This window comes from Carcharhinus amblyrhynchos, chromosome 10 (genome assembly GCF_965287045.1).
Source record: "Carcharhinus amblyrhynchos chromosome 10, sCarAmb.v2.hapA, whole genome shotgun sequence".
Lineage (NCBI taxonomy): Eukaryota > Metazoa > Chordata > Chondrichthyes > Carcharhiniformes > Carcharhinidae > Carcharhinus > Carcharhinus amblyrhynchos.
Genome location: NC_137333.1, coordinates 69,051,946 through 69,079,904, shown reverse-complemented (window position 1 = coordinate 69,079,904; position 27,959 = coordinate 69,051,946). Strand labels below are relative to the sequence as shown.

The following is a 27,959-nucleotide window of genomic DNA, read 5'->3' as shown; positions in this document are numbered from 1 at the left end:
ACGAGATAGGATTAATCAACAGCTTCATTGCAAAGGAGCCTCTAGGTGTCAGTGATCATAACATGATAGTATTTCATGTTCAGTTTGAAGAGGTAAAGTGTAGGTCTAAGACGAATGCTTTAAATGTGAATACAAGGTAATTAAAAGGGGTATGAAAGTAGATCTAGCTAAAGTGAACTGGGAAACTAGTTTGCAAGGTAGAACAGTAGAAGTCGCAGACCTGTAAACAGATATGTAATAACTCTCAACAAAGACTAATTCTTGAGAAGAATGCGTCATCTGTGGCTAAATAAAGTTAAGGCTTGTTAACTGAAAGAAATACTGTACAAATCCACAAAGATTTGTGATAAGTCAGAACATTGGTCAGCTTTTAAGAATCTTGCACGAATTACTAAAAATGAGGGAGAAAGTTAGTTAGTAATACAAAAACACTAAGTTTATATAAATACTTAAATAGGAAAAGAGTGACTGTTTGTGCTCTACAGAGCAAGTCTCAGGAATTGATGATGGAAACAAAGAAATGGCAGAGGCTTTGTGTAGATATTTTGTGTATGTCATCACTACAGAAAACTTGGAAAATTAAAGATACTTGAAAGGCGAACAGGAGGGAGGAACTCAAAACAATCACCATCACTAGGACAGGAGTGCTGGAAAAACTATTAATCCTAAGGCTGTCAGGTTCCTAGGACCAGATGGCCTGCATGCTAGGGTCTTAAAAGAAGTGGCTACAGAGATAGAAGTTACATTGGTTATAATCTTCCAAAATTCCTTAGATTCTGGAATGGTCTATGTGGATTGAAAAATAGCAAATGTAACACCTTTATTCAAGTAAGGAGGGAGGCAAAACAGGAAACTATAGGCCACTTAGCCAATGACACCAAAATAGAATGGAAATAAGTTTTCAAGAGGAGATGGAGAGCTGATATTGATAGGTTAAGGGAATGGGCAAAAATAAATGGCAGATGGAAAAATGTGAATTGTCCATTTTGAAAGAAAAACGGAAAAGTGGTATACTATTTAAATTGAGACACTGTAGAATGAGGTGACCTGGGGCATGAATCACAAAATTTATTATTCAGGTTCAGTGAGTGATTGGAAAGATAAATGCAATATTGGTGTTTATTGCAAATGGAATGGAATTATAAAAGTAAGGTAGTTTTACTTCAGCTATACAGGACATTAATGAAACCATACCAGGAAATACTGTCTAAAGTTTTGGTCTCCTTCTTAGAAAAAGGTGGTAATTGTATTAAAGGGAGTACAGAGAAGGCTCGTTCAATTCATTCCAAGGGTGAAGGGCTTATCCTATGAAGAGGTCAAACAGGTAGGGCCTTGGAGCTTAAGAATGAGAGGTGAGTTTATGGAAATATACAAGATCCTCAGGGGACTTGACAGGGTAAATACAATGAGGACATTTCCACTCATAAGAAGACTAGAACTAGGAAACACAGTTTAAGATGAAGGGTGGGATTTCCTGGCTGTGCTCGTCCTAAAACTGGAAAATCCTGCCCGAGATCAATGGACCTTTACATGTCTGCCCCCCAACATCCACCCCCCTCCAATTCCCATGGTGGGCAGGATGGGAAAATTCTCCACTAAGGGTCTCCCTTTTAAGGCTAAGATGAGAAGAAATTTTTTCTCACAAAGGATCATTACTTTATGAAATTCTCTTCCCCGGAGAATAGAGAAGGATGGGGCATTGAATTTATTCAAGGCAGAGTCAGACAAATTTTTGACAGACCCTGGAATCAAGGGTTATGAGAGTCAGACACCTAAAAGTGGGGTCGAAATCACAAGCTGAGGAATAAAAGAAAGTGTTACAGTTGCTTATTTCAGAAGTAAAAATTTGAAATTTCCCAGATGACACTACCCCTCAGCTTCCCCAATAAATACATCAGTAAGTCCAAAGATGTGCAGGTCAGGTGAATTGGCCATGCTAAATTGTCCCTCAAGCGTCCCAAGATGTGTAGGTTGGGGGATTAGCGGAGTAAATACATGGGTACAGGGATAGTGCAGGGGGGCATGCCTGGGTAAGATGCTCCTCAGAGCGCTGATGGCCGAATGGCCTCCTTCTACACTGTAGAGATTCTATGTTTCTGATTTTGTCATTTCAGTATTCCTTCATAATCCTTTGGGTTATCACATACATATGCCTTTATTTCCTAAAAGGAAACAATTTCATAGTGTATCTGGAATTTGTTATTAAGCTCATATAACTAGTTATTTTATGTCATAAGCTTAAAAAATAGACTTCAGGGTACATACAAGTCTGATTTGTGAAGTTGTGTCAGGCTTTTTTGGAAATGATTAGTCAGGTTTAGTTATATAGATAGGCATGCATGTAAAATGCTAAATTCTTTGCTGTAGCTTCAATTAAATACCAGCCCTTTGCATTTAAACAATATTACAACTGTATATCAAACTTTTCAAAGAACATGCAATTTTGCAACAACTGTAGAAAGAAGCTCGTTTGATGAATTTCAGTTTCCGTAGTTGCAGTCAATCACTATCTTTCACAGCAAAGTCAAATAAAACATTTAAACTTTTATTGAAAGGTTTTCCAATCTTCAAAATGTTAAAAAAAACATAAAAAGAAATCCTTGCATCCCTGAAAAAAACATTTACCAACATCTAGAAAATTCAGTCATATAGCCAAAAATCAAGACAATAATAAAATCTCAAGTCAAGAAACGCATTACTAAGACAAGAAAATAATTTTAAAACGTTAATTCTGCTAAAATGATTTAGTCTGGTCTTTAAAAAAAAATGCCAACCTAAATCTTTTCTAGTCCATGCCATGTTCATACATCAGAATTAATTTAAAATTATTGAATTATCTTCTTTCTCTAGCTCCCACTGTCCATTTGGTAAGTAACTTTGGGAAGAGTTGGAAGAGCTTAGATAAATGGAAACATCTATAAAGCTAAAGTAAGTACCATTCATACATCCTGTTGACCTCACAAAGGAAACCAGTTAAATCTATAATGATATTTTAAAAACAGTCAGGGCTGTTGATGTAAAATTTAACAGTTAGAAGCCTTTCTTGGTTAAAAGGGATTTCAGTCATCATATTAGTCACTTGTGGAATGGCTTAAAACAGGCTTCTGCTGGTAACTGGATGCTCAACTTCCCTCTACCGTCTCACCGTCACCTCTCACAATAAACTATATTTAGTAATCAATGTGGGCAGAAAATGCAATGTTCTTGGTTGACAGTTCAATGTCCTATAGATTGAGTTATAAAAGTAGAAAGGGATAGGAAAACATGCAATTTTCCCACTTACCTCATTGCCACATTACTACCATCAATGACCACAGGCTTTAGATTATCACCATCATCCATCAATTCTTCTACAGGAGAATCGGATCTTTGGGAATCTGTATCACGTGGAGTCACAGTTCCAGGGTTATTTGTGCCACACGAAGCATCAGAATCTAGTTTATTTCCCAGCTTAACAAGTTCACCTAGTATATCATTAGGAAGGGCATCTGTTCCTAATTTAGTCAGAACAAGTTGTACCTGTTCTTCTGAATATCCTAATTTCAGTGCAAACTCCATTTTGGTTTGATATTCTTTGTCTTCATCAGTGGGTCTTAAATCTTCCTTTGGTTTTGTTTCAGCATCTATTTTAAAATCCTGTAGAACTTCATTGCATTTCAGTAGATTTGATTCCAAACCAGATGACCTACAAAGCTGTTGGTGAGTTTTATTTAAAGAATCAGTCTCTAACATGGCAATTCCCAAATGCTCCAATTCACTGTCTGAATCCGAGTTGTCTGTGTCTTGCACTAACCACTCCCCAACATTCTCTGTACTAGAGTACCCTTTATCCATTGCTATTTTTTCCACCATTGGCCAAGAAGTTATCACGTTTAGCGGTCTGTCAGTGCTTTCCACATTGAGATGTAGCAGTCCCAGAACAATGCTGTTCTCATGCACGGAGTGATCATTCAAGCCCATTAATTTGTTGCATGTATGTGGAGTCAATCCTGGAGTTGTGCGCGTTTGGATACACAACAGGCTATGTTTCTAGATGGTGGAAAGCAAAAATAATTTCAAAATGGTTGTTTGTTACCTCAAAAAAAGTAGAGCTAATCAAATCATTCAAGACAAATTAAGAACATGCTAATTCAATTTTTCCATTTCTTGCATTAGAGTACCGAATGTAGGGAGTGTAATGACACTCCTATGGACCAGAAGGCAGGCAGAGTAGAAAATCAAGATCTTTGTCTTTGCATTAGCTCTGGGATTTTCAATGGGGCTGCACTAAAATGATCAGGAGCAGGGTGGCAGGAAGCTTGAGCTGCATCATAGCATATACCCTACCTTCCCACCCTGGGAATTCAGATGCATTTTCCCTTTGGTGGAAAACACTGTTGTGCATCCTTAAAAGCTGGAGGAAATCACAGGCCGAAAGAAGTATGGCAACAGGAATTAACTTTAAAAACTTGACGTCTTGGCATTTTGTTACTGTTTTTGATTTTACCTCAGCACTAATGTTCATTTTGATTGTGAACAAGAAATGGTGGGTGCAAAGTCTCTTTCTTTGTCTCAGCACTATGCAACTGAACATGTCTAATTTCAAACTTTGTCATCAATAGTACATTTAGGTACTGTATTGCATTAAGAAACACTTGTTTATTTCTGGCCCTGTCTAGGAAACCCTGATCTCTGCACTCCCAATGTAAATGAGGCAAAACATCCAGAGAAATTGCTTCTGTGCTAGCATAACAAAATACGCCAGCACAATTACAGTACCCCTGCAAATGCACCTAGAGCAAAATTTCAGATCCAAGGATAAAGGATATGTTTTGGTAGATTAGGGAAAACCCTGAAGTTTTTACGTTTACATGTTAGTGAAACTCATACAATTAAACCAACTTCAAGCCACCTCAACTGGTGCTTAACCAGAAATGGCGGAGGTGCTTAACGAGTACTTCGCCTCAGTATTCACGGTGGAAGCCGATCTGGGAGATTTTGTTATGGATTTGCAGCAGATGGAAAGGATTGAGTACGTGAATATTAAGGAGGAGGATGTGTTGGAACTTTTGAATTCTATCAAGGTAGATAAGTCGCCGGGACCAGATGGGATGTACCCCAGGATACTGTGGGAGGCGAGGGAAGAGATTGCAGAGCCCCTGGCGATGATCTTTGCGTCGTCAATGGAGACGGGAGAGGTTCCAGAGGATTGGAGGATTGCAGATGTAGTTCCTATTTTTAAGAAAGGGAACAGAGATAGCCCGGGAAATTACCGACCGGTGAGTCTGACCTCAGTGGTTGGTAAGCTGATGGAGAGGCTTCTGAGGGACAAGATTTACGAACATTTGGAGAGGTTTGACATGATCAGGAATAGTCAGCATGGATTTGTCAAGGGCAGGTCGTGCCTTACAAGCCTAGTTGAGTTCTTCGATAATGTGACTGAACACATTGACGAAGGAAGTGCCGTGGACGTAGTGTACGTGGACTTCAGCAAGGCGTTTGATAAGGTCCCCCATGCAAGACTTCTTGAGAAGGTGAGAGGGCATGGGATCCAAGGGCCTTTGGCCTTGTGGATCCAGAACTGGCTTGCCTGCAGAAGGCAGAGAGTGGTTGTGGATGGGGCTTTTTCTGAATGGAGGTCAGTCACCAGCGGAGTGCCTCAAGGATCTGTTCTGGGACCCTTGTTGTTTGTCATTTTCATAAATGACCTGGATGAGGAAGTGGAGGGATGGGTAAGTAAGTTCGCTGATGACACGAAGGTCGGTGGTGTTGTGGATGAGCTGGAAGGATGGCAAAAGTTGCAGCAGGACATAGATAGGATGCAGGACTGGGCGGAGAAGTGGCAGATGGACTTCAACGCGGATAAATGTGTAGTCGTCCATTTTGGCAGAACCAACGGGATGAACGAGTACACTATCAAGGGCAGAAGTCTGAGTAGTGTTGAGGAGCAGGAGGATCTTGGGGTCCGGGTCCACAGGACTCTTAAATCGGCCTCGCAGGTGGAGGAGGTGGTCAAGAAGGCGTATGGTGTACTGGCCTTCATTAATCGAGGGATTGAGTTTAGGAGTCGGGAGGTAATGCTGGAACTTTATAAGACCCTTGTCAGGCCTCATTTGGAGTATTGTGCGCAGTTCTGGTCGCCTCACTATAGGAAAGATGTAGAAGCTATTGAAAGGGTGCAGAGGAGATTTACAAGGATGTTGCCTGGACTGCGAGGCATGCCTTATGAAGTTAGGTTGAGGGAGCTGGGACTCTTTTCCCTGGAGAGACGAAGGTCGAGAGGCGACCTGATAGAAGTTTACAAAATGTTGAGAGGAATAGATAGGGTGGACTCTCAGAGGCTATTTCCCCGGTTTGAAATGGTCGCTACGAGAGGACACAGATTTAAGGTGCGGGGAGGGAGGTTCAGAAGTGATGTTAGGGGTAAGTTTTTCACTCAGAGGGTGGTGAGTGAATGGAATCGGCTGCCGTCAGTGGTGGTGGAGGCGAACTCGCTGGGGTCTTTTAAAAGACTTCTGGATGAGTATATGGGGTTTAATGAGATTGAGGGTTATAGATAGGTCTGTAGGTTGGTAGGTGATGATGTGATTGGCGCAACTTGTGGGCCGAAGGGCCTGTTTGTGCTGTAGTGTTCTATGTTCTAGTGTTCTATGTTCAACTAATAATCTGAAGACAGTTCTTTCAAGATTTGGCCTATGAAAACCATCAATAAATTAAATCATGATCTTCTGTCAGAAAGTATTCTTGTCTATCTACAGTGGAAAAAATAATTTTTATGGTACATTTATACTGTAGCTGCAACATTGCTGTGAAGAAGTTTCTTTTGGATCTCCTTAACAGTTTGTTAAAAAATGACTCAAAAGTTCCTACGGTGTCAGTACATTAACATTTTAAACAGGCTTTAGGGCAGTTTGAATTTGACCATAACCATAGTTGTAAAATTATTTTCTAAGAAAAACTAGCTCAAAAGGTAGATATTATACTGCCCAGCTGGACTAGTACCACAGCTACCATTCTCAGACCAGTAACTGCAGTACAATGCACCCTCAATCTCCTTTAGTGGAGAAAGTAATATAGATTACAACTTCAACAGAAAATCTCATCATTAAATCTTCACTTTGCAAAGAATGTGACATTTCAAATCAATTCACAAACGAGTTTCTAAAAGAACACAAAATTAATTTGAGACTGAAGTCATTGGTACTCCTGTGTTAAGAATATCAATTATGTGCAGTGGTTATACATTTCACAGTACTTAAGACAAGCTTTGCAATAAGAGATCATATCTGAAATGCAAAAGTATATCTTCCCACATAACAACCAAACAAATTTAGTGTGTACACAAGTAAAATCTAACCAAGTATACTCAATAGTAATTTTGGTACCAAATTATGTAAAAAAAAGTTAGAATATGCTTGTTTGATTTATTGTCACATGCGTTAGTGTACAGTGAAAAGTATTGTTTCTTGCACACTATACAAAGCATACCATTCATAGAGAAGGAAAGGAGAGAGTGCAGAATGTAGTGTCACAGTCATAATTGGGGTGCAGAAAAAGATCAACTTAATGCGAGGAAGTACCAATCAAAAGTCTGATGGCAACAGGGAAGAAGCTGTTCTTAAATTGGTTGGGATGTGACCTCAGACTTCTGTATCTTTTTCCTGATGGAAGAAGGTGGAAGAGACCATGTCAGAGATGCGTGGGGTCCTTAATTATGCTGGCTGCTTTTCCAAGATAGCAGGAAGTGTAGACAGTGTCAATGGGTGAGATGCTGGTTTGAGTGAGGAGTGGGCTTTGTTCACAGCCCTTTGTAGTTTCTTGCAGTCTTGGACAGAGCAGGACCCATAATAAGCTGTGATACAACTAGGAAGAATACTTTCTATGGTGCATCTATAAAAATTGGAGACAGTCATTGAGGACATGCCAAATTTCCTCAATCTTCTGAGAACAGAGAGATGTTGGTTGCTTTCTTAACAATACTGTCGGCATGGGGAGACCAGGACAGGTTGCTGGCGATCTGAACACATAAAAACTTGAAGCTTCTCGGCCATTTCTACTTTGTCCCCATTGATGTAGACAGGGGCATGTCCTCCACTATACTTCCTGAAGTTGATGACTATCTCCTTCATTTTGTTAACATTGAGGGAGAGATTATTGTTGTTACATGAGTTCACCAGATTCTCTATCTCTTTCCTGTACTCCGATTTTTCATTGTCTGAGATCTGACCCACTACGGTGGTGTCATCAGCAAACTTGAAAATTGAATTGGAGGGGAATTTGGCCACATTGTCATTGGTGTATAAGGAATATAGTAAAGGGCTGAGGACACACCGTTGTGGGGCACCAGTGTTGAGGATGATCATGGAGGAGGTGTTGTTGCCTATCCTTACTGATTGCAGTCTGTGGGATAGGAAGTTCAGGATCCTTGTGAAGCACAGTGGAACATTTATATTACGCACAAATATACAAATTAGGTGTGGTACAATAAAAACGTAAGCTATTGGTGTAGAATGATTGACTTTTTTCCTTTGATAAATAGCTCTTACTAGAACTCATTGGAATACAAACAGGTGATATTTTCAGTATTTTAAAACCAAAATGATTGATTTTACTAATTTACAATAGAAGGCTCTCGAAATCCCTAAACAAAAGCACCAAAACTTGCAAGGTACTGAGCTGATTGTATTGCTGATCGTCCAAATATTTTCAACTACATTTTGGGTGTATACAAATTACAATTCATGCTACTCCTCAAATACTCAGTGAAATCCTAAGCAGAAGTGCTACACAACTGCAGGTTGTACAATTGTACAAAACGTACAATTTAAAATCTGTAATGGCGATTAGACAAAGATTTCCGGCCTCTCGTGAATTTTTCATTTACATGAAATTACAATGGCTAAATAACATTAGATTCAACAATATGCACGAATATACAAGTCACATTGGTGTTGAAGCTACTTTAAAGAATCTATATTTGTGCACATTGTTGAATCTAATGCTTATTTAGCCATTGTAATTTCATGTAAATGAAAAATCCACAACAGAGGCTAGAAATCTTTGTCTAAACATCACAGATTTTAATTTGCACATGACAATTTGCAAACCTACAATCTTCTGCTTAGGATTTCACTGAGTATTTGAGAAGTAGTATGAATTGTAATTAGGAGTGGTAAATAAAAGTTTGATCAAAGTGTTGTCTCCAGTGTGGGTGCAATCAATAATCTGGGTGCATAACCATGCTGCTTTTCCAAAGTGATGAAACAAGCCATCGGTCTGTGCCAGCCAATAAAGAGCTAATCAGCCTAACCAAAGCTGATAGTTCGTCGTTCTCACACGGTTTCCAATCTCCACCTTTGAAGATTCTGCCATGGAAGTCTCTCCCACTTGGATGACTTTAACAATGGCTAACACCTTCCAAAGTTCTTTCTTCCTGGATTCCTTGCTTACAACACTTTTAGATCGATGGCTGTGCCAAGCAGTACACCATTGCGCCAAAGAGGTAACTTTATCCCTACTGCCCCCTTTACAATTTAACTGGCACCTCTGGCTACTCCTGTAGCCCTTGTTGTCTGGCAGATTGCCTCAAGAAGAGCTGTTCACTGATCCTTGAACCAACCTGGTGGCCTATCAAAACACTCCCAGAGGGTCCTTGGCCTGTTCCAAAGTGACAAGCATCGGAACATCCTGCACCTTAAAATGTTATAATCTTCATGGACTGCCAATTTAACAAACTTTCAGTGAGATTGGTCGACTTGCAGGTGGATGAAACGTTTGGATATTTCAACAAATTGCCCAAAAGACTCGGTCTTGATAGCATCTATCATTTATTCTGTCATGTGGCGTGTCTGACCACAGCTTGTTTGTTAATTGACATGTACCTCATATATCTTGAATATATGATCCATACTGTCAATTGTTTTATCTTTGAGCTTGTATAGCAAAGTTTATTTTTGTTCAAAACCATGGAATCTTGCTGCTCTATTCAAGGATGCACAGTTCAATGGATTTCATGACAAAGGAAACTCTTATTGCCTTTATATTTCTAGCTAGCTTTCTCTTGTATTCTAATCTTTCCTTCCTTATCAACCTTGTCATTGTTTTAATATTCTGTCCAATCTTCTTTAATAACATAGGATAAGTACAGTATGCAACTTGCTATCAAGTATAATACTTTGACATGAAAAATTACTTGACAAATGTTTGTTATTCCAATTTTACTCTAGATAGGCTTATCCTAACAGCAAAGTATCCTTTAATAATATCCTTTTTGTCAATTGTTTTTTCTTCTCCTCCAGAAAGTTTTGCCACTTTGAAAGTCCCATTTGCAACAGCGATGGTAGAAAATGTGCACCCTTCAGCCACAATATCATAATTTAAATGGCTTGTGTGTAGATTGCATAGACATTCCTGTACCACTCAGTATTGCACATTTTCCTTTTTGGTATGGAACTTTACAATGTAAATTGACCAAATATTTCAATTAAGTTTAGCTAAGTTGCAACTGAAATGTTGCTTGTTGCAATTGTGAATCCTTTTAAAATACTTGTACACGTGGCTAGTGTTAGCAAAGATCAGATACCATGAAATACTTGCCAAAACTTCAGATTTCCATTGGTGATGTAGGTCAGCCAGTATGGTGAAAAGTGTGTCATTTAGTCAGAACAACCTTCGTGATGGAATCTTTAAAATCCCATATACCCTCTTTTATAAACAACAATTTTACTAGTTAAAATAGGTTCCCCAAAAATGCTGGAAATCTGAAATCAGAACAGAAAATACCAGTAGTACTCAACATATCACACGCCGATCTCCACTCAGAACAGCACATGCGCAGTGGTCTTCTCAGCGTAAATATACTAACCACTCGGGCGGCAATCAGCCCTACCCCCAGCTCACTCACTAGGGCACTCTGTGATGCACAGAGTATCGAAGATTCATTCTGAATACCACGCAAAAAAAACAAACCCAGTGGGATTAACTTCCATTTTCCCACATGTTGGGAACTTAGAATGTTTCTGGGAGAATTCCAGCCTGTATCTCCATAGAGCTATCACTAAACCTAATTTGCCAGTTCACTTTTACTAGTTCTGCTTTCATATCCTCATAATTGTCCTTAATTGAGATTAAAATTTTAGTCTTAGACTCACTCTTCCTCAAACAATGCAAACCTTAATCATTTTATGATCACTGCTACCTAGGGGTGACTTCACTATCAGGTTATTAATTAATGCTATCTCACTTTATTAATATAGTTGAAAATTGGTTACTCACAAATTAGCTTTTTTATACTAAGTACCCAATTTTAAAATAACTGAAATGACTTTTACATGACTACACACAAAATTTTGTAAAAGGTGGGTTTTTGAAACCAAGTTGTTTCATGCCAAGGCTGACAGAGTGTGCATGACCTGACTGGCACCATTTTGCAGCTGCCTCTCCTACTGCCAGAGACTCTTGCTGTTCCCCTCCTCCACTCTCTTACTCAGACTTTTCCTCCCAGACAGTGCAGCTCCTCTGGATTTCTTCCTCTCTCTCGCTGCTCCTCTCCTGAGCCCTTGTTCACAGTGTGGATTTAGGAGAGAGAACAGGAAGTGGTGAAGGTTAAGCAGGAGAACAGCTAAAGAAAGCGAGACAATGAGAAGATGGTAGACAGAAAAGCTAGGATGTTCTGGCCAAAAGCCAGGGGTCGACTATTATTCAGACACATATGACATATTGAACCATGTATTAGTTCCACTGGTGTGTACTAGTCAATACGAAAAAAAAATCTGAAAACTTTTCAAATGTGTTTACTAGTGGCTTTGTCTCTCAGAAAAAACAGAGCTTAATTTTGACAGCAATTTTAATTGCAAGCAAGCACAAACTTGGCTTATTATATGCTTTTAGAACATTTAAAGGAGAAAAAAAAGGCGGATAATAAAAAGGTTTAACAAGGTCACTCCAAAGCAGTTGGGCTAAACAAGTGAAACCATGGACGCCATGCTGCGGCAAGGAGATTCCTAGATGTAGTTTCACGGCTGAGTTGTTGGCACCCTTCCATCTGTGCAAAAAAGCTGATTAGGTCAGGGATATGGAGGAGTAAGGCCATGAAGGGTTTTAATTACAAGGCTGAAAATCCTTCACAAGTTTTAAACTCCTATTCATCTGGCTCTTTAAAATGTTTTTTTTAAAATTAAGTCTGAAAACAGCAGTCTGTTCATTGCTATTTTCCTTCTTAAAAGGCAAATGACACTGAATTTTGGTTCTGGTTCTTGGTAATTCACTCAAATAACCATTCTTTATGTCTGAACCTAGACAGAGGCCAGCAGGCTTTTCACCTCAGCTGTGGAGAACAGGAGAAGTTGCAGTCCAATACATTCTTCACGTATCATTCCCAGGGCTGGGCTACTCTACATAATCATCACAACTCATCAAGCAATAATTTATCTCTCTAGCCATTAAAATCAATTAAATGTGTAAATAAGACATCCTAAAGGATGCAAGTAAATTCATATTTATATTTTATGAAGTATTAACTAATCTTGCATAAAGTTCACTTAATTGTATGTGAGCATGTTGTATTGTAGGTACAATCAATGTTCAAATACATGCCATGGATCTACCATTGAGATGGTATCGAAGCTAGCGCTTGATTTGGATTAAAGTGAGGGAGAGTTGCGCAGCGTCAGCCTCACTCTCTCTTCCCAATTCCCATCTAGATCCAGTGGCAAGGCAAGAGTCAAGATGGCTGGAGGTGGGACTAGACGCAGTGGATGACCAGGACATCTTGTGTCTTGTCCTGCTCTTCACGTTCCACGAAGCTGGCAGAGACCGCCTTCTCGACCTTTGGACCTTCCATTGGTCTCTTCCATTCAATCCGCCGGACTCCGGCTTCACACACTGGGATAGACAACTCCCTATCTCACCAAGGGTTGAGACCCGTCGGCTACCCTCACCTGGTTTAGCCGACTTGTCGAGGACGCTGCCCGGGGTATGGCTGCTGTCGCATGCAAACAGTTATGGGGAGCCACAGGAGAGAGCTGAGTGCCAGCTGGGGACAAAAGGATGGACAACCCGCCCTAAAAGGACGAGACATGTTCCCCCACCAAAAGTATTACCCCTCCCTGACACCCCATACACGTGATGGGCAAGCGAAGCAGCAGGTGTGGATACACTGGGAGCTGTAGTCACAGACCTGCACGCAGGCGGCTCAGGTCTAACGGTCATTTTCCACTGACCGAAGCAGTAGTGGAACTCAGTGTCTACCTGGGCAGCTGAGCAGTCCTCTTCAGGAACGCACTGCTCACCTCCATAGAATGAGGAAGGGGCTAGAAAAAGGTGCCCTAAACATTGCCTGCTTCACTACACCCTGGCCAGTTTACTGCGGCGGGGATCCCATCTTGCGGTCGAACACACAAAATAAAACACAAGGTGACACCGCTCACCATTGGTACTCGGAACGTGCGCATACTTTTGGACAACCCTACAGACCAGAGAGAAGAGCAGTCTTAGTTGCCAGACAGCTTGCAAGATACAACATTGACATTGCAGCCCTGAGTGAAACTTGTCTTGCCAACATAGATCAGTTGACTGAAACTGGAGGTGGATACACTTTTCTCTGGAGCGGTTGCGGCAGCGATGAGTGTCATGATGCTGGAGTTGGGTTCGCCGTCAGAAATCACTTGTGCGGAAACTTGATAGTCTACCCAAGGGTGTGAACAACCAGCTTATGACATTACAGCTTCCGCTACAGAACAGAAGTCAAGCCACCCCGATCAGCACCTATGTCCCCACAATGAACAACCCGGACGAGATGAAAGACAAGTTCTACGAAGAACTAGACACCCTACTATCAGCAGTGAGCAGTACTGACAAGCTGATCTTGCTTGGTGATTTCAATGTAAGAGTAGGGTGTGACTCTGCAATCTGGCAGGGAGTCACTGGGAGGCATGAGTGGGCAAGTGTAACAGCAATGGCCTACTCTTACTGAAGACCTGTGCAGCACACGACCTCCTCATCGCCAACACAACCTTCCGCCTGCCTACCCATAACAAGACCTCCTGGATGCACCCCTGCTCAAAGTATTGGCATCTTATCGACTATGTCATTGTCAGAAGAAAAGACAGGCAGGATGTTAGAGTAACCAAGGCCATGTGTGGTGCTGACTGCTGGACAGATCACAGGCTCTGTCTCCAAAATGAGGCTTCGCATCAGACCCAAGAGGCAACCACAAGGAAGCAAGGTTATGAAAAGAATCAATGCAGCCAAGCTAAAGAACGCCTGCATCGCTTGAGCACTAGCTGAAGACTTAGAAATCAAGCTTGCTGATCTACACCTCGCAGGCAGTGCTGAGGACGACTGGGAATGCTTCAGGGATGCCATCCATACATCTGCGCTGAAAACGCTTGGGCCCTCCACCTGCAAGCAGCATGACTGCTTTGATGAGGAGATACAGGGTCTACTTGTTGAAAGGACCGTCTTCATTGGGCCTGTCAGAACGACCCATCTTCAGCTTTTACCAGCGCTAGCAGAATAAATTGCGTAAAATGCAGGATGCCTGGCTGAGCGCCAAGGCAGATGAAATACAGGGATATGCTGACAAATGACTTGACATGGTTCTATGAAGCCCTCAACACTCTCTATGGACCTCAATCTCTTGGGAGTTTCCTCTTCTGAGTACAGATGGTACAACTCTCATCACAGAGAAGGCTCAGATCCTGCACAGATGGGCTGAACACTTTGAAGCTGTCCTCAGCCGACCATCATCTATTAACGATGAGGCAATAGACAGGATTCCCCAGGGTGATATCAACAGCGCCATGGATGACCCATTGGTAGTAGCCGAAGTCACGAAAGCTGTCAATCAGCTATCCAGTGGCCAAGCCCCAGGGGCAGATGCTATACCCTCAGAGACCTATAATGCTGCTGACCCTGCACTTGTCAGGAAGCTCACCGAGTTGTTCCAGTCCTTTTGGAAGCAAGGATCCATTCCTCAGGAACTCAAAGATGCTTCCATCGTACACTCCACAAGAGGAAGGACAATCGGCAAGTATGTGACAACCACCGAGAAATCTTGCTGCTCTTCGTAACAGGAAAAACCCTCGTAAGAGTCCTGCTAAATTGTCTGGTCACTCATCTGGAGATGGGCCTGCTTCCAGAGTCACAGTGTGGCTTCCGCAAAGGTCGTGGGACTACTGACATGTTTTTTGCTGTGTGCCAACTTCAGAAAAAGTGTCAGGAGCAGAATCGCGAGCTCTACACAACTTTTGTTGACCTCGCTAAAGCCTTAGATACTGTAAGCCAACAAGGCCTGCGGAGGATCATGTCAAAGTTCGGCTGCCCCCCCAAATTCATTCAGATGGTACACCAGTTCCATGATGGCCAGAGTACTGGATGGCAGAGAATCCTCTGAGGCATTCCCAGTCATCAATACCATCAAAACAGGGCTGTGTGCTCACACCCATGATGTTTACTGCCATGCTGAATGATGCCTTCCAGGACAGTGTTGCTGGAATCAGCTTCAAGTACAGAGTGGATGGGAAGCTTTTCAAACTGGAGGAGACTTCAAGCTATTACCAAAGTGAAAAAGAGTCTGTTCTGAGAGATTTCCTCTTTGCCGATGACGGCACCCTGTATGCTGGCTCAGAGCCAGAGATGCAAGACAGTATAGACAAATTTTCCACAGCTTGTGACAACTTTGGACTCACCATCAACATTAGAAAGACCAAAGTCATGCACCAGCCTATTCCTCATGCACCGTACACAGAACCCCATAATCACAATAAGGGCAGAAACTACAGGCAGTGGACTGGTTCACTTATCTTGGCAGCACCTTCTCCCAAGCAGTGTCTGTTGATGCAGAAGTTAACTGCAGAATAGCAAAGGCAAGTTCTGCTTTTGGTAGACTGCGCTCTACTGTATGGCAACGTCAAGGAATCAGCCAGCAACAAAACTGAAGGTCTACAGCACCGTGGTACTCACTACCCTCCTGTATGCCTGTGAAATGTGGACTGTGTATCGAAGGCATGCAAAACAGCTCAATCATTTCCCCCAAACTTGACTTCGCAGAATATTACGCATCAGATGGCAAGACAAACTACCAGACACAAGTTCTCTCTAGAGCAAGTCTACCATCAGTCCACACACTGCTGCTGAGAGCCCGGTGGGCAGGTCATGTCATCTTTACGTCAGACGAGTGCATACCCAAGCAGCTCCTTTATGGGGAACTCTCTGCTGGAAAACACTCACATGGAGGGCAGAAGAAACGTTTCAAAGATGCACTCAAAGCTTCCCTGAAGTCGCTTGACATTGACACAAACACCTGGGAAATGCTGGCACAAAACTGCCCTGCCTGACGCTGCCTTATCCACAAAGGCCGTCAAGCTCATGAAGCAACTTAAGTGTGAACTGCGCAAGTCCAGAGCCACCAGCACAACTACTACAGTGTCTACACAAGTCTGTCCAATATGTGCCAGGACATTCCATGCCCGAATTGGCCTGATCAGTCATCTTTGGACACACCGCAACCAGCCTCAAAATGACTAATGGTGTTGAGGTCCTCATCGAGGAGGAGGAAGAACTACATGCCATGGATCTACCATTGAGATTAGTCTTTGAATTAAACCTGCAAAAAGGAAATGTTTAGTATTGCACTTCACTTTTGCCACAATTAACGCTTAATTCACATTAGCACCAGTTTGAGAACTAAAATGTTTGGTTTGCCGCTAAATCTCAAAGCGATGTGCCTTTCATGGCCATTCTCAAAAATTCAAATGTAGCATGCATATTCCAACATCCAATAAGGTTTACAGGTTCTACATTACGCTAAATACCGCTGAAGACATGGTAAGGGATGATTTTTACTTCCTTGTTTGTTGAGCATGGAAGGACCGGAGCACTCCCTCCAACTCTATAGCAGTAAGGTGGGATGCTTTTAGCTGTACTTGGCCTTCTGCATCTCACTCCTCCATGTCCCTGTCTCGCTAATGTTAATCATAGTATCCAGCTCCCTGCACGCAGACAAGAATTTTCAGTCTTTGTACTCTTGTTCCCAATGGAAACAATCTTCTCCATAGCAAGTTCCAAATGTTTCACTCACCCTGTTACTGACTGCTCCTACTGGGTGCTTCTTGCTACTCCATGCTTTGCATGGAACGCTGGTCCCCATCCCACTCACCAGTACTCTTTCCTCACCTCCACTTTCCCATCTACGTCATCCGTGCCACATTTCAGCTCCTATTCGCTAGTCTTGTTTTCTTCCCAAGCCCAAAGTTTCAGAGGCCATCAAAGGCAGTTTCAAGGACATTCACATCCTCACAAGAGGTTATTGCAGAAGGTCGAGGGACATGGAGTTGGGGGTAGGGTGTTAGCGTGGATAGAGGATTGGTTGTCAAATAGGAGGCAGAGAGTGGGGGTCAATGGGTGCTATTCGGATTGGCGGATGGTGACTAGTGGAGTGCCCCAGGGGTCGGTGCTGGGGCCTCAGCCTTTTGCCATTTATATAGATGATCTGGAGGAGGGAACCGAGTGTAGGGTGTCGAAATTTGCTGATGACACCAAGACTGGGGGAACGGCAAATTGTGCGGAGGGTGTGGAAAGTCTGCAGAAGGATCTAGATAGGCTGGGCGAATGGGCCAGGAAATGGCAAATGGAATTTAATGTTGGCAAGTGTGAGGTGGTCCACTTTGGTAGGAAGAATGGTAGGAAGGATTATTACTTACGTGGCGAAAAACTGCAGCAGGCGACAGTGCAGAGGGACCTAGGGGTCCTTGTGCATGAGTCGCAAAAACCCAGCTTGCAGGTGCAGCAGGTGGTCAGGAAGGCGAATGGGATGCTGGCCTTCATAGCGAGGGGGATTGAATATAAAAGTAGGGAGGTCTTGCTGCAGCTGTATAGGGCATTGGTGAGGCCGCAGCTGGAGTACTGTGTGCAGTTTTGGGCGCCGCACCTGCGCAAAGATATTTTGGCCTTGGAGGGAGTGCAGAGGAGGTTTACTAGGCTGATACCGGAGTTGAGGGGGTTGAGCTATGAGGAGAGGCTGAACAAACTAGGCTTGTACTCGTTAGAGTTTAGAAGAATGAGGGGAGATCTCATTGAGACGTATAAGATGATGAATGGGATGGATAGGATAGAGGTGGAGAGACTCTTCCCGCTCAAAAAAGACAGTAGGACTAGGGGGCACAGCCTCAAGATAAAGGGGGGGCGGTTTAGAACGGAGTTGAGGAGGAACTTCTTCACTCAAAGGGTGGTGAATCTCTGGAATTCTCTGCCCGTTGAAGTGGTGGAGGCTGCCTCGCTAAATATTTTTAAGACGTGGGTTGATGGGTTTTTGATAAGAGAGGGGATTAAGGGTTATGGGGAGAGGGCAGGAAAGTGGAACTGAGCCACGACAGATCAGCCATGAACTTATTGAATGGTGGGGCAGGCTCGAAGGGCTAGATGGCCTACTCCTGCTCCTATTTCTTATGTTCTTATGTGATGTTCTTATTTCTAGATCTCAGGGCATTGCACTGAATGGAAGAAACTGTTCCACAGTATATAGTCTAACTGCTAAAAGCATCTTAAAGTTTAAGACAGGGAAGAGATCAAATGAATTAAGTCGACATAAATTACATGTGCCATGTCAGCTACAGTGTGTCTGCAGGAGACCCCACTATTTTAGAACTTTTCCCAAATAATTTGATAATGAATTATTGATGACATTGCAAATTGATTATGGGAAACTTTAATGAGCCTTATTTATAGGCTATAATACATCCCAAATTTTAAATAATTATGCCTGAACTTCATGGTAACTTGAAAAAAGGAATTAAAATTGAAAAACTTATTCAGGTAAGACATGTTGGCACCTTCAACTTTAACCTAAAAATCAGCCGAGAAGTTGACAATAACATGAAAGTAGCTTTGAGTAATTTAATACAATCATCCATTCTAGATAAGATTAAAATGTACTGGATCAATAGCAAAATCTTTTTAGTAGTATTCTTCAGTGATTTTCCACTGAGAGATAGCAAGAATATTGTGTGTGCTCCATTATAGAAAGAGTATTAAAGGGGAAAGGCTTGTATTTACACAGCACCTTTCATAACCACTGGGCATTTTAAAGCACCGTCATTGAAGCACTTTTGAAGTGTAGTAATGCAGTCACTGTCGTAATGCAGGAAACATGGCAGCCAATTTGCACACTGCAAACTCCCACAAACAACAGTATAATAATGGCCAGACAATGTGTTTTTGTGATGTTGATTAAGGGACACATATTAGTCAGGATATCAGGGATAACTCCCCTACTCTTCTTTAAAATTGGGCCACGAAATTTATTACATCAACCGGAGTTGGCAGTCACAGCATTAGTTCAAAATCCCTTCCAGAAAACAGCAGTTCTGACAATGCATTACTCCTTCAGTATTGCGCTGGAAGTCAGACTAGATTACTGTACTCAGGTCCAGGTGTAGGACTTGAACCCATAAACTTCTGAGGCATTAGCAAAACAAAAAGTGTTAGCCATGCATTGATTGGCAGTATATAGCTGACAGCCAAAAGACTGAAGCAAGGCTCAATGAAATACTACTAAGAATCAGCAGTTACAGCTATTAAGACTTGAACACTGGGATTGACTGGAGTTTTACTGATTGGAACAAGAGAAGGTTACGGTTGTGAATCTGATACAAGTTATCAAATTATCAGTGCATATTTCCAGAGGCTGTTTCCACTTGTAATAGGTGGGCAAACTTTGGATTGCAGTTAGAATGAATAAATTATTTGAAGAAACGAAGTACAACATGAAATGGTTTATCGCAAGTATCTATTGAAACAATGATTGTAACAGTTAAAGGGAATGTGATACTGGTATGATGCCCATAGAAGAAGCATAAAGTCAAATAACCAAATATACTGAATACACCTAAACAAATTACCAACAAGATTCCACTTTTTGATTCTGATTCATGTTAGTAAAAGCTACAATGTAAATTAGACAAGAATTAACAGGCAGATAATACTTCTTATTTAAAGTTAAATTTCAATTTGATAATTGATACAACAAAGATAAATCATACACAACCACTAGCACCCACATTATTCCCCACACAAATGTGACACCACATGCTAGCCATCTCAGCTTTTGGCAAGGTGACTCTTTTTCCCATTCAACTGGTTTGGCCTTCAAGTCATGGTCACTGGCAGCTGTATTCCATCTGAGGTCCTCAAATAGAATTAACACCAACAAGACACACAACTATGAACGCTTTCTCATTCAGGTCATGTCAGAGTCCCTTTCCCACTAACCAACTGACAATATCTGATTGACAATCGGGTCCTTCAATACAAATTTTCTGCTCTTTCACATAACTGAGTTGTTCACATTGCTTTTAAGATTCAACCCCTTTCAGCTTGATCATGCATTGCTTCTCCAAGAGCTTCTGGGACTCTATTTTCCTTTTTCACTGCCAAATAAAGAACACTTTTTTTTTGTAGAGAACTCAGCTTGCACTTAAGCACTCCATGAAAACTTTCTGCCTCTCCTTTGTGTCTGCCAGCCACATGACTTCAGGTCTTAACTTACTTCCTGTTGGCATTGCTTCCATTTCAAGGATTGCCAACTATTTTCCAAGAAAATTACAACTGATACTTTTATAACTGATGAAAACTCTTAAAAATCATCATGAAATCCACTGATCTGTGTATCCCTGAGTGCTAAATTATTTGTGGAGATTGTAACATTTAAGGTACAGGATGTTCCAGTGCTTGTTACCTTGATTTCTGGCTAAATCGTTTAGAAGTGTTTTAATAAGTCACCAGAATAATTCAAAGGCCTGTAAACAACTCTTCTGGAGGTAGTGTGCCGACCAATAAGTGTCACAAAAAACAAAAAGAACAGAAACAGGACCCAGTTAGGTTTTAAAAAAACAGCTGTAAGTGCAGAAGGCTATTGGGCCAAAGGTACCCCTTTGCAGCAGTGGGGTTCTGCCTGACACAGCTATCTTCTGAAAGTGTGCTTCTGAGCTTGTGTTGAATACACTTGGAAATCCAGGCAGAAGGAATCTCAAAGTGAGATTGAAACACTGTGCGGTGGACAATTGTTAAAGTTATCCAAGTGAGAGAGAATTCCAAGGACAGATCTTTAAAGCTAGAGTTGGGAATCTCTCGTAGGCAGAGTTTTAATAGGTTGGATTGACTTGAGTGTTCATTGCGATCTGGATAGCGTTTTGAGAAATCCATAGACTCGGTCTTGCCTGCATGTCAATTATTTTATTGCGAGATGTGTCTGACCACAGTTCGTCTGTTAAATCATATATGTGCCTCATACTCACCCTGAATGTTAGAGGATATGACAGACATTGTAAATTTTTTTACCTTTCTGAACTTGTACAATAGTTTTGTTTGTTCAAAATTCGTGGAATGTTGTGGCTTTATTCCAAAAGCAGATGTCTTCGATCTCAATGTTTACCAAAAACATTATTGGTCCCTAACTGGATCTCCATGTCCTGGAGTCTGACCAAGAATCATAAAGTCCTTTTCAAACATTCTTAAAATAATTACAGATTGCAAATTTTCCTTACTGTACTACTTCTAAATCAAAATGTTGTCAGAACAGTCAGTCATTTAAGAATAGAGAAGATGGCAGAATAAATGTAAAAAAAAAATTCAAACAATTGATTTGCCATTAGATCTGATACAGCAATAAAAATAATCCAACACAACCCAGCATTTTCCCGTTTCAAATGTTTTCCCACTTTTTTCCTTCCATAATAGATGCAATCATCTGTGCCAATGCAATCCATGTTCCAACATGAATTCAGTAATCACTTCTAACCTCTCTCTTTACTCATTTTCAGTTTCAAATTGATGGCCCATTTATCACCTTCACACAATCAGAATTAGTCATTAATTATCAAACTTTTCAGAATTTTAAAAATCACTGAAATGCTTAAGATTTCTTTTGTCAAATGGAAATAGCTCCAGTTTTTCAAAACCCTTTTTGTAATTACAGGTTCCAATCCTGGTATCATCCTAACAAATCTATGCTGCAGGTCATCAATGGATTAAATTTCCTGCCACAACATGGTGCTCAAACTGCAGAAAATATACTTTAGTGTCCAAATGCATTACTTTTTTATTCTTGCACTGTTATGCCCCTAAATTGCATATATTTGGCTAGATATCCTTTACACTCTTATTTAGGATTCTTCCACTGGAGGAAGTTGCATCCATTCAATTAAATCTATTTCATCTTTTGTAAATATTTCTGTACAGTATTACAGCACTTCAAAAAATGTACATTGGCTGTGAAGTACTTTGGGATAACACAAGGCCATGTAAAGTGATATATAATTTACTGCCAACATTTACTTCCATTCAAATTGCCCTTGAACTGACTGAAATAGCCTGCTTTTGATTTCCCCGTGATGGGCTTCGAACTCGGGTCTCCACAGCATTACCCTAGGTCTCTCGATTACCATCATCACCTCGCTTTGTTCCATTGCATTCAACTTGTAACACTGCACATCTCTACTCATCCCCCACCTCCCAAACAATTGGTAAAAAAGTCAAAATTACCAACTCAGCATTCAATTTTTTTTCCCACAGTATTGGTCAATGATAAAATGTTTACCAAGTCACCAGAATTACTTCCACACAGTTTCATGGGATTACACGTAACCATCTAAGTTAATTTACCATATTTTTTTAAAAAAGGTCCTTAATGGGAATAATTTGTATTTACATTCAACATCAAATAATAAATTAAGTTTTACACATGTACAAACGACTGTCAACATTAATAATGGAAACTGTCAAGAGTAATTTTGTCACACTAACTGCATCCTCCGATCAATGAGGCGCTGAAAATATTAAAAACACAATGTGTTACTTCTATCCCATTGTATTATAGTCTGTTAGGTATACAGGCCAGAATTTAATGACCCTTTTTGACTAGTTTCTGTATCTGCTCATGAAATTTTAATGATCAACATGCCAGGACCCCAAGTCTCTTTCAATCTCCATTGTTTCTAGCTCTTTATCATTTAGAAAATATCCATTTTAGGTCCAAAGTAGATAACCTTACGTTTAACTAAAGTGAAATCTATTTGCTACAGTTTTGCCCATTCACTTAACATTACAATATAGGCTAGCCTTTCATCCATTTTGCTTACCAATCTCTGGCTTCCCCCCTCACCTTTCTTAAACAGCAGAGTGGCATACACAATTTTTCCAAGTTGAAGTATTTGAGAGGCAACTTTGGAAGATTAGTTAGGGCATCTGCAATGGTCTCATCTAATTCCTGCAAAGCGCTGAATGACAGAATAATAAGTCACTATTCCACAAAAGCAGGCCATCAATATTCAATGCTTTTTTTAAAATCACTGTTGCTTTACTTATATTACTTTTGACAAGTCCCCTTCCCTGATTCAATACAGTTTTCTGTGGGATGTCCAATCATTCTGATCTCTTCCACATTGTAAGTACTGTAAAACTGCAAAGTAATTATTCAACATATTCACCATTCTTTTATTTGTAATGACAATTCAAGTAACTTTTCTTATGTTAACAGAAACTTAAAGAACAAAGAACAAAAGCAGCCCGGGAAACAGGAACATAGTTGCACGTAACAGTAGAAAGCTTGAACTGCAAGGGCAAGAGAAGAAAATAATTTGCTGATATTCAACTTCCTGCTGTACGCAAATATGTCACTATGATTATGCAATAAATTTAACTTGCAACCACGTGAGCAAAATGTCCCAACACAGGCCTCTAAAAATTCTTGGATGAGAAATTCCTGCCATAAAAACAGCCAAGTTCTATAAAGAAATCCTCCCAGATAACTTTAAAAAGAAACACTGCACATACAATTATTTCTAAAAAAACAAGTTGATATTCATTTAAAATATTACTTATAAAGACTCAATTCATTGACCCACTTAGAGCAACTAAAAAACCCACAAATGGCTTGCAATCCTTCCTGTTTACTACCAGATAAACTTTCAGTACAGCATCTAGTTCACGCTTATGAGCAATGAATTGTCAGTTTTGTCAGAGGCTACAACACATCATTTAACATAAGACATTTTTCTGCTAAAGTTGAATTAAATTAGTTCTTTCAAACTATATATAAAGGCTCAAGATGCACTGCATATCTGAAATGCTCATCATTTGGTCTGTTCCCATACATCAATGTCATTGTGATAAATCACATAGCCACCACACTATTGTAGCTGCCATTAGCAATGTTTACCAAAGTGTCTAATGTTAAGACTTTAGCTTCAACTGATATTCCAATAACGTAAACCTTGCAGTAAATTTGAAGCATAAAATCCTTCCTTAGCTTTGGCACACACCTACACTTGCTTAAATTGCTGCTGTATAGTATAGCAAGAACATAAGAACATAAGAAATAGGAGCAGGAGTAGGCCATCTAGCCCTTCGAGCTTGCCCCGCCATTCAATGAGATCATGGCTGATCTGAAGTGGATCAGTTCCACTTTCTCGCTTTCTCCCCATAACCCTTAATTCCCTTGTCTATCAGAAATCTATCTACCTGTGACTTAAATATATTCAATGAGGTAGCCTCCACCACTTCAATGGGCAGAGAATTCCAGAGATTCACCACCCTTTGAGTGAAGAAGTTCCTCCTCAACTCCATTCTAAACTGTGCCCCCGCCCCCAACCTTATTTTGAGGCTGTGCCCTGTGGTTCTGTTTTCCTTTCTAAGCGGAAAGAATCTCTCTACCTCTACCCTATCTAGCCCCTTCATTATCTTGTAAGTCTCTGTAAGATCTCCCTTCAGCCTTCTAAACTCTAAGGAGTACAGGCCCAGTCTATTCAATCTCTCCTCATAAGCTAACCCCCTCATCTCTGGTGTCAGCCTGGTGAACCTTCTCTGTACTCCCTCCAAGGCCAATATATCCTTTCGCAAATTAGGGGACCACAACTGCACACAGTACTCCAGTAGTGGCCTCACCAGTGCCTTGTACAGTTGCAGCAAGATCTCCCTGCTTTTATATTCTATCCTCCTCGCCAGAAAGGCCAACATTCTATTTGCCTTCTTGATCACCTGCTGCACCCGCAGACTGAGTTTTTGCGATTCGTGCACAAGGACCCCCAGGTCCCTCTGCACAGAAGCATGCTGCAGCTTTTCACCCTTTAAATAATAATCCCTCCTACTATTATTTCTACCACAGTGGATAACCTCACATTTGCTGACATAGGGAGCTAGAATAGGCTAATAAAACTCATGACTTTAGGTTTTAGAACACTAACATAATATTGACTTCAGAGTAAATGATCTTGAACCAGAGGAATGCTGACAAAGGCTGCTGCTAGAGAAGACAGCTGTACATCACTTACAAGTATTTTTCATTTAAAAAACGTTATTTTGAATTTATGAAATTAATGTAGTTTGATTTTAGGATTTTGTGAAGTTTCAGTTAATGACAAGGTACAGCAGGGCTTGATGGGGGTAGGTTTAGACAGTACCTGCAGTCCAGAGGACAGTGGTTCCACTGAATGCAGTTATGTTATCGGCAGTGGTCAGGAACAAGATGGCTACCAATGCCAAACTGAAGAATAGAACTGTACAGTTCCAAGCTGACAACACAGGTGCAAGATAAAGAATTTCTCAGGGTTGGATGAGTGTCACGTGGATTCAATTCAGTGGGAATCATTCTCCCATCTCAGTGTCCAATGTCCTGTGTTACTGGGCAACAAAAGGAAGATAACATCAATAATTACTAATAAATGAAATCCAGTGAGGTCAAGATGTGTTTTGTTATTGGCTGGAGTTAATGATAGGATTACTATTTACTGATCTGTATTAATGTTTACTGGATTATGTCTACCAGAAAGGTGGGAGAAATGATTTTGTAATTGTATAATTGCCCTTGCAAGGGCTTTGTCAGAATCACAGAATACTACAGTGCAGAAGAGGCCCTTTGGCTATTCAAGTCTGCACCAATGCAGGAAATGCCCTGACCTGCCCACCTAATCCCACTTGCCAGCACTTGGCCCATAGCCTTGAATGCCAGGTACTTTTTAAAGGATGTGAGGCATTCTGCCTCCACCACCCTCCCAGGCAGTGCATTCCAGATGTCACCACCCTCTGGGTAAACCAAGTTTTTCCTCAAATCTCCCACTCCTCACTTTCAATTTGTATCCCTTTGAAAGTGATCCTTCAACTGAGGGGAACAGCTGCTCCCTATCCAACCTGTCCATGCCTCTCAATCTTGAACACTTCAATCAGGTTGCCCCTCAATCTTCTCTGTTCCAGAGAAAACACCCCAAGCCTATCCAACCTCACTTCATCACTTAAATGTTTCATCCCAGGCAGCATCTTGGTAAATCTCCTCTGCGTCCCATCCAGTGCATTCACCTCCTTCCTAAAATGTGGCAACCAGAACTGCACACAGTACTCCAAGCTGTGCCTCACCAAAGTTCTATACAACTCCATCAAGACCTCTCTGCTTTAGTAATCTATACCTTGATTGATAAAAGGCATATGTGCCAAATGCCTTTTTCACCTACCTATAATCACCTTTCCACCTTCAGAGATCTGTGAACAAACATGCCGAGGTCCCTTTGTTCTTTGGAACTTCCCAGTGTCAGAACTCTCATAGCATACTTCCTTGTCAAATTACTCCTTCCACAGTGCATCACCTCAGACTTTTCAAGGTTAAATTCCATCTGCCATTTCTCTGCTCATTTGACCATCTCATCTATATCTTCCTGTAATCCAAGACACTCAACCTCACTGTTAGCCTTGTGGCCAATCTTTGTGTCATCGGCAAACTTACTGATCCACCCCCCCCACATAATCATCTATGTCATTTATATAAATGATGAACAATAGGGGCCCAGCATGGATCCCTGTGGTATGCCACTGGTCACTGGCCTCCAGTCATTAAAGCAGCCATTTGTCACCACCCTCTGTCTCCCACCGCTAAGCCAATGATGAATCCGCTTTGTCATATTACCCTGTATCCCACGTGCATTAGCCTTCTTAATAAGTCTCCCATGTAGGGCTTTGATCTCCTTTCTTGCCTCCCACAATAGCCTGGGACACAATTCATTCAAACCTGGAGATTTGTCCATTTTTAAGCCTGACAATACCTTGTCACTTCCTCTGATAATTTTCTCTGGACCCTCACAGTCTCTCAAATACTTCTTCATTCTCATGGAAGAAAACAGATGTGAAATATTCGTTTAACACCCTACCGATGTCCTGTACCTCCACCCACAGATTTCCCCCTTGGTCCCTAATGGGCTGTACCCTTTCCCTGGTTATTCTCTCCCAGTGATATATCTATAGAATATCTTAGGATTTTCACTACTTTTATCAGCCAGAACTTTCTCATACCCCCTCTTTGCTCTCCCAATTGATTTCTTAAGCTCTATCCTGCACTTTCTGTACTCCACTAATGCCTCCACAGACTTTTGGACAACAGGCACTCCCCTTAATACTTGTTAAAAGCCTTTCTTTTCCTTCTCATTGTATTCTGAGAGTCTCTGGTCATCCATTGTTCTCTGGGTTTGTTACACCTTCCAGGAGGGAACATGTTGAGCCTGTAGCCTCCCCATTTCGTCTTTGAACACCCCCCACTGCTCTTGTGTAGATTTCCCCAAAAGTAACTCATTCTAGTCTATCTTGGCAAAATCCTGCCTAATTTTGTTAAAATCTACTCTCCCCGATCCAAAACCTTTTTTTTGCAACTTATCAATTTTTGTCCATAACAAATTTGAATTGGACCATGTTGTGGTTGCTATCACCAAAATGCTCCCCCAACAACACATCAACCACTTGCCCAGCTTCATTCCCCAGAATTAGGTACAGCACAGCTCCTTTCCTTGTTGGATCCTCCACACATTGACCCAAGAAGATTTCCTGTATACATTTTAAGAACGCTACTCCATCTAAGCCCTTAACATGATGTCTATCCCAATTAATGTTGGGAAAGTTGAAATCACCTAATATTATTATTTTTACACCCTTCTGCGAATTGCACATTT

General features: G+C 41.2%; 1 protein-coding gene across 2 annotated transcripts in view; it reads right to left on the bottom strand.

Moving 5' to 3' along the window:
- The window catches only part of LOC145349033 (putative ribonuclease ZC3H12C), a 63,700-nt gene that overhangs the window by 20,922 nt on the left and 14,819 nt on the right, over nucleotides 1-27,959 (bottom strand). For both annotated transcript variants that reach the window (XM_080197275.1, XM_080197276.1), the window contains one exon: nucleotides 3,284-4,029. In XM_080197275.1, coding sequence (XP_080053401.1) covers nucleotides 3,284-4,029 — 746 coding nt within the window. The remainder of the gene's footprint in view (nucleotides 1-3,283; nucleotides 4,030-27,959) is intronic.